At 40.0% G+C, this 12,656-nt stretch overlaps 1 protein-coding gene across 1 annotated transcript in view; it reads left to right on the top strand.

The window, feature by feature from the left end:
- esyt1 (extended synaptotagmin-like protein 1) overlaps window positions 1-11,249 on the top strand; it is a 56,062-nt gene extending 44,813 nt beyond the window's left edge. Inside the window, exons 27-32 of the mRNA XM_002934533.5 lie at window positions 229-356; window positions 1,994-2,092; window positions 3,286-3,417; window positions 4,682-4,787; window positions 6,145-6,194; window positions 8,730-11,249. Coding sequence (XP_002934579.1) covers window positions 229-356; window positions 1,994-2,092; window positions 3,286-3,417; window positions 4,682-4,787; window positions 6,145-6,194; window positions 8,730-8,763 — 549 coding nt within the window. The 3' untranslated portion in view covers window positions 8,764-11,249. The remainder of the gene's footprint in view (window positions 1-228; window positions 357-1,993; window positions 2,093-3,285; window positions 3,418-4,681; window positions 4,788-6,144; window positions 6,195-8,729) is intronic.
- The last annotated feature ends 1,407 nt before the right edge of the window (window positions 11,250-12,656 follow it).

Raw genomic sequence — 12,656 nt, 5'->3', positions numbered from 1 at the left:
CTTCTAACATATGGCATCCTAACCGTAAATTCTTGAATAAAAGGGTGCAGTTTAATTGCCCGTATAGGCAGTTAATTAATACAAACAAGTATTCACACACATTAGAGAGGCACAAACACACACTTAGCATAGCTGCAACTAATGTATGATGTGTTATAAAAACAACAAAAAATCTAGCTCTTGCTCCATTCTCTGCACCAAATTGAATTGTTTTATTTTGGACCTTAGGTTTTGGTTTCTCCCAGTCCCCTCAAAGAGTCAGAAGTGGATCCCAAGCAGCCTACTATCGAAGACATTAGCCTTAATAAACAGTCTACAGAGGGGGAGCTGCGCCAGAGGCAGCAGCTTACAAACAGGTAAGGCCAGTGAGTCAGAGAGTAATATAACTGGCTTGGAGTTGTTTTTAAAACATATTACTTAAAGTGTTAAGTTCAGAAGATGTCTTCAGTTGAAGCAATAAAGTGAAATGTAAATAAAATGATAGTGCCACAGTCCCTACTGTGTTAATGGTCCTCATTTATTTTTGTGAGTGTCTATATATTGTTGTATAATCTACAGTACAGTTATTTTCCTATGATCTATGCTGTAAATTACATTTATACGTTAAACAAGAGCCATGAATCTTCTGTAATGTCCAGAAAAATGGTGCAGTGGTGTCATCAACGGCACTTAGTGATGTGCTAACAAAAACTTGAGTAAAAACCGTCAAGGATATTAAAAGTCACCTTAAACTTTCATGACCTGAATAAAATCACTTTACTTTTTGCCTTGTTCCTTTATCGGCCCATAGAACACTCCATTTCCGTGGTCTGCAGCCCCCTTGTTTTTATATGGTTATTGGACTTCTCAGTGACTTCTAATATCTTTATAATTCACAGTGGCTGTGATATTATCCATTATTTTATTGTGCCCAGTAAACTGTTATATGTTTGGGAAGAGCCATGCTGCAAGTTCAAATGCGGAAATTAAAACTTAAAATGTACCCTTAGGCACCAGTGGTCTTAGCTGTCATTGGAAATAAGAAGCATACTTGCCTGACTTTATCAAATGGTGGTGTTGTCTCTTCAAAAGGAAAATCTGACCACATAGGGATTCTGAAGACCATTGGGTTGTGTATGTTGTGTATGACATTTTTGTGTAAAACAGTAGTACTAGTGGCTCACTGCAGAATAAAAGTGAATGGAAATTCTTCCTCTAAATCAGGGGCCTCCAACCTTTTTTACCTGTGAGCCACATTCAAATGTAAATAGAAATGGAGAGCAACTTAAGCATAAAAAAAATGTAGCTTGGGTGCCAATTATGATCTATGATTAACTATAAGTAGGCCCTATGTGGGCTAGCAGCCTACAGAAGGCTCTGTTTGGCAGTACACCGGGTTTTTATGCAACCAAAACAGCCAAGGGGTTTGTGAGCAACATGTTGTTCCCGAGCCAGTGGTTGGGGATCACTGCTCTAAAAACATAGTTACATAGAAGATCATGTTAAAAGGTTGAGCTTGATGCCATTTTGGGGTCTAAGTTATCCAAATGAGATATTAGATACTATAGTAATATTTTATTACCAACCCTGTTTTTAAGGGACATCTTTGACCAGCTAAGGGTAGCGGCCACTTGTGACCCAAATATATGGGTCTATACATTCCTGCTTAGTAGTCTAGCAGAGTTAGGTAGGTCCTCTTATGGCGGTTTGGTTGGCCCTGGCCCTCTTAGCATTTTGAATATTGAGCTGCAGTGACAGATGATTGACTGTAAGCAGTACTACACTAGCCTGAGGGGTCCTTACTGAATCTGAACACTGAAACTTATTGAATAGGTTGTATTGCCCTGTTGAAAAAGTACACGTGGGCTCAGTGAAAGTCTGTGCTATTTTGCTTCTGCATTTCTAATTTGGTTGCATTCTTAAGCACTGAAGGATAAGGGAATGTGAATATTTTTATCTATCCAAGTCCTAAATTACTTCTCCCTCTCTCTCTCTCCCTCCCTCCCTCTCACAGTGACATGGAGTCCAGTGCCTCACCCTTTGGCCAGTTATGTTTGACTCTGTATTACCCTGCAAAGGATGGCAGACTGGTGGCTATAGTATCCAAAGGCAGGTATGTGAACCATACTTACATTAGACAGAATTCTAATATTGCCCACAAGGCAATGACCCCAAGTTAATGTAAAGTACAGTCCCCAGCCAAAGAACTGGCGATGCTGGGAGTTGTGCCTCTTTCAGTTCTGAACCACAAAATTGCAATTCCAGATGCACAGTATTTTTAGATAACTGTTTCAAAGGAAAACCTTTTCTGTTTTTGTTCCTCAAAGCTAAGATAATGAAAAATTATGATCGTCTGTGCCACTTCAATTGAATGACTACATGACTACACACTACTCAAGCTACAGGGATGTAACTACAGGGACCCTCAGAGGGCCCATATAAAGAAAAAAGTTAATCTTTCCTATTAGAAGCTTAGAGTGCCACCATAAAGCGGATAATACACAAGTATACAAGAAGATTTTTAGGGATCATGGTGGGAGTCTGCATATGATATAGAGGTATTAATGTCCACAAAAGGTTGTCAAGTCTGTGCCTAACTAGGTTTCAGGGCTACCCACTGAAAAAAATGCCATCAGTACCTCTGCAGTCACTTGCCAACACACCAGAGCTGATAGCAAATAACCAGTAACCTCCACCAGAGATGGGCCCATTTATTTTAGAATCATGCAGCAACATAATCCCACTAAACTTCAGGTTATGGGAAGATGTCCCCACTGCAATACTCCTGCAGCTAAGTTTTACCACATGATTTGATGCTTTCCCATCATAGCAAGGAGTGTGCTAATACAGTAACTATATTGGCAAATGACTTGGCCTTTCCCCAGATTATTTTGCCAACTGTCTGTATCCTGGGTGTCTAGAAAAAATGTATCATGACAAACTATGCCATAAACAGATGTTACTCTCTACTATTCTGTGTCAGGAAGACATAAATAAATAATAATAAAGAATAAAAAAAAATGCACAAAACACACAATTTTAATGATATATTTGCAGTTATTTAAATTCAGTGTTTTATCTTGTTTTGACTTATATATTATTAAAGAACACATACATTTATGTGCAAAAACCCCTTATGTAATATTTTGGATCCCTTGCACTGGAGACTGAATTCAAATGCAGGGGTCCTAGCATGGAATCCACACTTGCACTGCAATCAATAATTAGGTGTATGAGTTTTTAGACATTTTTCACACTAATTTCTTTAAATTTAGTTTAAATACTTTCTGACACCTTCCCTTACAGAAATCTCTGCACATCCGCCAAGGAGCCGCCAGATCCTTACCTATCATTTGTCTTGCTTCCGGACAAATCCCGATCAACAAAAAAAAAAACCAGTGTTAAGAAACGCACCCACAATCCTGAGTTCAATGAAAAGTGAGTACTGGAATATGGCTTCCCTTAGGGTATTGTCACATGAATCTCTTTTTATCCACCAGCATTTTCAGGCTACAGTCTTTCCTGTGAGTGCATGGCAGGCATATTGCATTCAGTCACTGCACATGTAGGCACGTAGGACTGGCGAATCCACTGCCTGTGACATTACCCTTATGCAAGTGGCACACACACTGTATAGAAATACAGGTAAATAAAATGGCAATTGGTGTCTTCTGTCCCGTGTTCTGTGTACACTGATAGGCACTCCTGGGCAGACCTGTCAGTGCACACAGATCACAGGAGAGAAGACAACGGATTGCCCTTTTCTCTGCCCATGTTTCTATGCAGATGGAGAAAATGCAGTGTGTGTCACTAGCCTTAAAATAAATTTATATACTGAGCTGAGGATAATGGAATCCCTTCCATCTACACCTGCAGGGTCTGCTCCAAAGCAGCAGAATGCTGGCACACAAAGCAAGTACAAGCAGGGCAAGCCCTTGCAATTTTTAGTGTGGAAGTGCAACATTTCGAGGTGGGACCCCCTTAGTTAAGCATCTGCAGCTCTGCTCCCCATTAGTAACGCCACTGAATTCAGCACCTTTGCCAAGCAGGGGTTTTTCTGCCCTGAAACTTTGCACTTTACAAACTGAGTGCCATTGCTTCTTACTACTTGTGGCTACTTGTGAGGGTGCCAATCCCTCCAGCACTGTGCACCGAGCCTTTCATCTTGGAGCCAATTTTGACTGGATTCAGCACCCCATACCCCTTTGTGAGTGGGTTGTTGGTCATTCCCCCTTAGCTTAATACAATTACATTTTTTTTTTCAGGGGTATCCAGAACAGTAAATAAGAACTGTTCTGTATAATGCAAATGTCCTTTAGGCTTCCACCCCATAACCAGTTGCAGTGGGCTCCTAGAGGGGAAAAGCCACGGTGTTTGGGCTTTTCCATATCTAAGCAGCTTTTGCAGGATTCAGATTTGGCTGAATCTTTAGTGCTTAGCCAAACCAAATCCACACCTTAAAAACCATGTGACTGGACAACTGAAAGTGATTTTTTTTTGTTTTTAAATAATTCATTTTAAGAAATATAATGGATTTTTCTCAAAACTCAATATGCAAATTAGGGTTTGGTGTTCAGACGAATGTTTGGAGGATTCCGCTTTTGTGCAAATGCAGGAACAGGAAACGCCCAATAGGGTTTGTGTCCACAGAATGTTTTTGTTTTTTTTTTAATTCATTTAATTTGAACATTATTTCTTGCAGATTTGAATGGGAAATGTCACTAGAAGAGGCTCGAAAAAGAAAACTTGAGATATCTGTCAAAAACAGTGTTTCATTTATGTCAAGGGAAAAGGAGCTGCTTGGAAAGGTAAAGAGCATGCAGCTGTCATTACGTATTGGATGTATTGGCCTCCATCTTACTCTTCCACAATGCACGTCTGTTCAGGTCTCTTATGTTTAATTTGTTGTGCACTCCTTCCCTCAGAGGGACTAATTTACTGACACGCCCTTGCAAATCCTGCACCCCCTTTACCACGTCCTTCATTTTACTAAATAACAATTCCTACACTGATGTTTTTGTTGTATTTTAAAACACAACATTTTAATGTAATATTGTAGACTGAAACAAAGCTCATTGATAATTGTTTGTAACTGGTAACTGCACTGAGTGTTTGCCTTTAGGGAAAGAGAAAATATACCCCCTTTTTGACATGAGCTATATCAGTGCTGTCCAACTGGCAGCCCGCGGGCCGCATGCGGCCTGCGACCCCCCTCTGTGTGGCCCCCCACCTGTCTGGCTGCTTTGATGGCTTACTCTTGTGTAAGCTTTAAATGGTATCAGTACTGAGATTAACTGCCCCCCCTGCATGGTTCTCACCTCAGATTCAGGCTGTAATCAGGCTGTATTGTTTAAATATGTAATCCCCTGTGTTTTTCACACCTTTTAATCTCTGCATTGTTCTACCCCCTGCAGTGTTCACACCTTAGGCTCAGGCTGTAATCACCCCCATTGTTCCCCTGTTCACACCTCAGGAGCAGTAGAAACCCACAAATAATCCCTGCACTCTACAAAAAGAACATATACTGAGGTGGTACTACAATTAAAAAGTTTTTTAATATATAGTTATTGTGCAGACTGTAGGAGCAGTGCCAGCATTGTGTCACTGTAGGCTGGCACTGCAGGGTAGGGCAAGCAGAGTATGGCACACACAGGCAGCATAGGGCAGGCAGAGTATGGCACACATAGGCAGGGTAGGGCAAGCAGAGTATGGCACACACAGGCAGCATAGGGCAGGCAGAGTATGGCACACACAGGCCAAGTATGGCACAAACCAGCCAAGAATGGCAAACACAGTGAAAGTATGGCACACGCAGGCAGGGTAGGGAAGGCAGAGTATGGCACACACAGGCAGGGAGGCAGAGTATGGCCCAGGCAGGGGGCAGGCAGAGTATGGCACACACAGGCAGGGTAGAGCAGGCAGAGTATGGCAGGTTTTTGCTGTACTACAACTATTAATATGGGTATGGTCATGTGATAACATAGGTGTGGTTTCAAGTGGGTGCGGTTTCAAAAAGGGAAGTGGTCAAAACTGGCTTCCATTATCGGCCCTCCACCACGTAGGTTGGAAAAATTCCGGCCCTCGGTACAACAGAAGTTGGACAGCACTGAGCTATATTATGTAGAAAAGGTGTATAAACACTATCTGAACTTTTTTTTTTTTCAGGTTCTGATTGACCTTTCTGATGTGGACCTGGCAACAGGACAGAATGGCTGGTAGGTGGATTCAAGTCTTAGTTGCCATTGTATCATATGCATCTGTGCCTTTGTCTTAATCCCACCTATAGGCCAGAGATGTCCAAAAATGTAATCCACCTGGTATTAAACTACAATACCCAACATTTCTTTTTTTTTTTTTTTTTTAAAGGTGTATTTTATTAATTTTCATACAAACAAAAACATAAAGTAACACATTTAATACTGCAATGAGGAAAACGTATTGGACTTTCTTTTCCAGGTCTATCTCTAACATTTGTTACCAAAATCAAAGGGATAGGTGTAACATTACAGAGTGTGAATGTGAGTCTGGCAGCAGTTCCAGCATATTGGGCCTGTCACCTTACTGAGTTAGATATTCAGGGTATGGCAGAAAAAGGTGGGAAGGCACTGGGGGACTTACTATGCAGCTAGGAGCTGGATCGATCATTTTCCCTCTAGGTCACACCAAGGGCCCCAAACGTTGTCAAATTTATCAGGTGCGCCTCTAGTCTCGTATGTGAGTTTATACAGAGGAGCTACCGCATTCACTAGATTCTTCCAGGCTGTAACGGTGGGCAGGGTAGAGCCCATCCAATGCATTGCGACTGTTTTTTTTGCATAGAACAGGCGTATTCTGTAGTGTATCCGGGAGTTATTTTGAGCAATTATACTGTCTAGGACTCCTAGTAAGCAAGTTTCGGGAGCAGTCACAATAGGGAAGGCTAAGTTATTCAATAAGTATTTAGTGACTGCTGTCCAGAACTTAGCGATATGGGGACATGCCCAAATTATATTAAAAAAGTTAGCAGGGCTGGCTGCACATCTCGGGCACTTATCTGTTGGGGTACGGCCCATCTGGTGCAACCTTAATGGTGTGATATACAGGTGATGAAAGGTTTTATACTGTATCAATCTGTCTCTAGTAGAGATGAGACAGTTATACATGGAGTCTGTTGCCTCCTCCCAATCATCTTGGGTGAGTGTTGGTATTTGGGAAGTCCACCATATTTGTGCCAAGTTAAAGGGTTTGGGGCCAGCTGAGAGTAAGTTTTGGTATAGATTTGAGGTAAACTTTGCTGGATTACTAGAATGGAGGATTACCTCCACTGTTAATGAAATAAGCTGAGGGGTGAGAGTGCCAAATTGGTCCCTGAACACTGATCGCAGCTGCAGATATTTGTTAAAGTGAAGAGTAGGTTGTTGAACTTTCTCTCGGATCTGTGCATATGTTGGGAAGGTTGAGTGTTCCATAAGATCTCCCAGATATTTAATATTGTGGTGAGGCCAATATACGAAGTTGTGTAGTGATCTAAATTGTGGTAAATATCAGTTGCCCCACAGAGGAAGCCTAGACGTGAGTAAAGGTGGCGGGTGTTTGAGTAGTGTGAGTGCTATGGTCCAGGCTTTGTGCGGGATAGTTAGAGTTGTTGGCAGTGGGCCTGTGTCTTTAAGGCGTCAATATGGAAAATTACTTAGTCCTTCCAGTGAGCCGAGTATTGTTGCCTGGAGATGCATATTTGGGTTAAAAGGGTCATGAATAAAGCACCAGTGTAAAAAGTTTATCTGCGAGGCTAAGAAGTAGTGATAAAAGTGAGGGAGAGCTAGGCCTCCTTCGGTTAAGGGAGAGCAAAGTTTCATCCAGGCCATTCTAGGGGGCCGATTGTTCCAGACAAATGGTAGGATAATTTGATTAAGTTTCTTAAAGAAGACTTTGGGGATAAAGATTGGGGCATTATGCAGTATGTATAAAAAATTTTATTATGTTTATGCGGCCCCAGAGTGAGAGTGGTAACTTGGACCATTGGGCCAGTCGGGTTTTAAGATCCGCAAGTAAGGGGTCTAGGTTAAATACCCAACATCTCTAATTGAATTAGAATCGAAGTTGTTCCAGAATCGGCTGGAATATTGCAGGTTAGACATCCAAGCTGTAAATGGCAAGTGAAAGCCCAGCATCTTGGCATCATATGTCTGGACTAGGCAAGAGCACCAACAGTGTTGCAGTACAGATAGAGAATCCATTATACAGACTGCTCGAGACCTGAGGTTTTCCGGACAAGGGATCTTTTCATAATTTGGATCTTCTAGAAATCATTTAAACATTAAATGAATGCAAGGATATAGGATAAGGATACAGGGCTCAGTTATAACACTGCTTGAAAATCTAAAGGGGTTATATAATAAAAAGCACTAACTTTGTCCAGGGGCAGTAACCCATAGCAGCCAATCAGCAGGTCAAATTTATTGGTTCAGAACGTCTTGTTGGTTGCTTTAGGTTACTTCTACTGGGCAAACTTGATGCTTTTTATTACATATGGGGGTTAGAAACAGCAAAAGACAATTTGAGATGCACTCGACAAAGCACTGTCCTATAATTTGTGCTGTTTATTGGGACCTCAGCACAATGTTGTAAAGAGAATTCCCCATCATCAAGTGCCCTTCTTTCCCTGTTTTGAAGGCTAAAATTGCTAAAATTATTTTTTCTTACAGTAATTTGTATTATTAAGACCAGTATCTGTATTAATTATTAAAATTTTTAATGCTTTCTTCTAACAGGTATGATGTGGGACCTGAAAACACAAGCGTCTGATTTGGTTCCATTACTATGAAACATTTTGAGGGAGCGCTCCCAGCCTGGCCATGATTCTGTCCTATCCCACCAAACTCTATGGAAGCTGGGACGGGTGTCTGCAAAGCCTGCTGTATTCTGCAGTCAATCATAACCTTAAGACTGTACTTGTCTACTGAGATTTGTACAGATATATGGGAAAAACTCTAGGCACAGCCTATAAGAGCTGCCTCTGATGCTCCATTCCATCAGAAACCTATCCAAAGACTGCTTATTTGTAGTTGTTGCTTCACAAGATAAATAATGGCTAACATACTCTCTTCAGAAGTACAGCTTGAACTGTCTGTATTGCTGATTTGCAGTTGTAGAGAAATGCTTAATGATATGGCATATACTTGCTGCTTCACCACAATACCAAATCAGTATTTTTTACTTTGCGCATCCTTTGTTTCTTTTGTGAACTGTAAAAATTGAAAAGTGCTAGGTGTATATGTTTGGCTAAATGTACACAGAACCTGAGTTCTAGGCTAAAGATTGTCTCTCGCGGATGTTAACAGACCCCTGGAGCTAAACATTTTAGTCCATTGCATTTAAAGCTTTTTGTTTACATGTTTTAAGCATTTTATACTTTGTGACACTTGACAGTGTGATTTTATATTGAAAAAGCAGCTTTGTTTCCTCAGTCATGTCTTCATAATTGTATCGCAGCCACAAGCTAGTGATATTTATGGCTTCATATTGGAACTACAGTCATTCCTATGTAGCAAAAGTGTGAAACATTCCTAAAGCGTGTTTATAGGGATTATGCCCCCCTGTCTGAACTATATTGTCACCCTGTTTCCTGCTCTCTTCATTATATTCAGATATGTGAGAAGCAGTTTCATTTGTAGCTATCCTTCTGCTAGCTAAATGGCTATATAGGTCACTGAGTAGGACTCTGCACACGGTATATGTTTTCTGCTCCATTTTACAGTAATTTTTTTTTTCTTAAATCAGACTTAAAATGTCTGTCATTGTCTTGTTTGGGCTGCTGCAAATTTGTTTTACACAACTGAGCTACAAGTTTTATTAGTTTTAATTATCTTAGAAAGATTTTTTAAAAGACAGTTGCAGTTTTTGCTGTGTGTGTCTTCGCCCTTGGGGCTCTTACACACAGGCGTTTTGCTCTGCGTTCTCGTGCAGCAAATCTCTCCTGCACTCTATTGCAGGGGTACAAAGGACGAAATGCAGCCCATTCTTCCTGATGGGGTTTGTACTTATTCAGACGCATACAAAGACTGAACAAAAGTAGAATGCAGCTTGATGTGTTCCACCTTCGTTCAGTACTTGCATGCACCTGAATGAGTATAGTCCCATAAGGAAGAATGGGCTGTGTTTCTTCCTGTGCTCCCTTGTGGTGGAACAGAGGGTGAAAGCCCATGTGTCTTCGCCCTTAATTGCAAGTAAGTGAACTCCAATCTGCTTGCTTTCCTCCTTCCCCAGAAATGTATCATAATTACATAGCTGGGATGAAAGAAGTCACTTGCATATCAGGTTAAACTCTTGAATGTACTAGCCAGCATCACCAAAGGAAGCCCCATAGCTATTGCCAATTGTGCCTCTAAAACAGGAAAAAGAATGTTTCATGTTTACCCCCTGTACATAGTTACATAACCATAATTGTGTCTGCCATTAAAGTGTCTTGCAGGGAGAGGGAAATGAAGGATTCTTATACAACACATACTTTTGTTTTCCAGTAACTTGCCCACTAGGATAGTGCCTTCACCATAATTCCAAAGCTGTTCTGATCAGCTGCTGCCTGCCTGTGCGAATAACTGGCTGTTGCTTTCTGCAGTGCCATCTGCTTCATGCTTTAGAAGCCAAATGCTAATTCTGATAAATGCACCACCTTTACATTACTTCATATCTAATGATGTTTGTAAAAGCCAGTTCATTTCTGGTGAATTTCTACAAAGTGATCTAGATTGGATAACTATTCTATCGGCTGTCTTATATGGGCATTGGCATCTGGCACTGTGTCCTCTCTCCTGCCACTTTCTACTCTTAGGAAAATAAAATGTACAGTAGAAACCCCATTTTTAAATTTTTTGGGGGAACAGAAAAAATGGTATAAACTCCAGGAAAATGTAAAATTAGGGAAATGCATTATACTTTATATATTGGTGAGACCACAAAAAAACGGTGTAAAATGAGGGAAAATGTGAAAATAGGGGTTGTATAACTGAGGTTCCACTGTATTTTGTTGTTAGTTTTTATGCTATTAGTGTTAAATAAGTAATTGGAGGTCGTGTTAAAGGGACAGCAAGAATATTATTCACGTTTACAAACATTTCAGAAAATACTTTTTTGTTTTAGACAGCCACCGTGTATATGGTTTAATTTTCCTGCTGGTGAAATTCTGCTGACTTTGTTTTCCAGAGGGACCACTCACATTTCTTTACATCATATGTTACATGTATTCTGGACCAATTTACCAATCACCCAATAAATTTTCTTTCTGTGTCAAATTGTTTTGATTTTACTTTTAGATATCTATGTATGGCTCTATTATATGGTGTATGTGTATACATATATGTATGTATATATATATATATATATATATATATATATATATATATATATATATATATATATATATATATATATATATATATATAAGGTGCTTGAGAGAGGGTCAGCACTCACAGGACTTATACAAACAAATTATTTTATTAAAGAGGAGACTAACGTTTCGGCTAGCACTCTAGCCTTTTTCAAAGTGGTGAATACAACAAACACAGTGTCTAAAAAGCACAAAGTGGCGGGAAAAAGTGGAGATGACATCATCATACGTCGCCAGAGACAGAATACCAGAGATAAATCAATAGAAAACTGAAAACATGCAATAAAACAAAAAAGAAATAATCAGTACAAGCAAGTAATCAAAAGTTCTAAGCAGCAGCTTAAACAGAAACAAAAGTATCAAAATTAACACGCTGCTTGTAGCTAGCTGTCAGGGATGAGCCGAGAAAGTAACAAGTTTGTATCAACACAGTTCTGTTTCACATGAGCCCCATGAGTTGAAATAGACCCATAATCAAGAAAACTTGGTCAGTAAATGGAAACTTAAATAGGGCTAAAATGGGTTGCTATGGTAACTGGTTGCCTTAGTAACACTACAATTTTTACACCACTCCCCATTGGGGCAGTAGGGGGTAAAGTATAAGTACTCAGAGGTTCATCACAGTAAGTTAATTTGATTACAAATCCATTTTTGTGGGGTGTGAATATACATACAAGGGACCGGTTGCTAGGTTGCCGGTATCATAGCAACCAGACTCAAGTAGGTTAAAATGCCAGGTTAATCATCAAAAACACTTGTTGTAGTTCATAAAACATCGGAGTCATTATTCTTGCAGGGGATAACACATCCCTATCTATAAAAGTAGGAGAGAATACACAGGTGTTATTTGATATGGAAAGAAAGTCACATGTTGTAAGCTATCTCAAAGTGGCTATCTCAAAGTGGCTTCTAAAGCTACAGTAGCGTGTTAATTTTGATACTTTTGTTTCTGTTTAAGCTGCTGCTTAGAACTTTTGATTACTTGCTTGTACTGATTATTTCTTTTTGGTTTTTTGTTTTATTGCATGTTTTCAGTTTTCTATTGATTTATCTCTGGTATTCTGTCTCTGGCGACGTATGATGAGACACTGTGTTTGTTGTATTCACCACTTTGAAAAAGGCTAGAGTGCTAGCCAAAACGTTAGTCTCCTCTTTAATAAAATAATTTGTTTGTATAAGTCCTGTGAGTGCTGACCCTCTCTCAAGCACCTTCAACATTATTTGGACCTGCACCCAGGCAACAGCAACTTATCTATACGTGAGTGCCGGCATTTACTTGGAAGTTTATATATATATATATATATATATATAT

Source organism: Xenopus tropicalis, chromosome 2, assembly GCF_000004195.4.
Source record: "Xenopus tropicalis strain Nigerian chromosome 2, UCB_Xtro_10.0, whole genome shotgun sequence".
Classification (NCBI taxonomy): domain Eukaryota; kingdom Metazoa; phylum Chordata; class Amphibia; order Anura; family Pipidae; genus Xenopus; species Xenopus tropicalis.
This window is presented reverse-complemented; position numbering and strand designations above follow the sequence as displayed.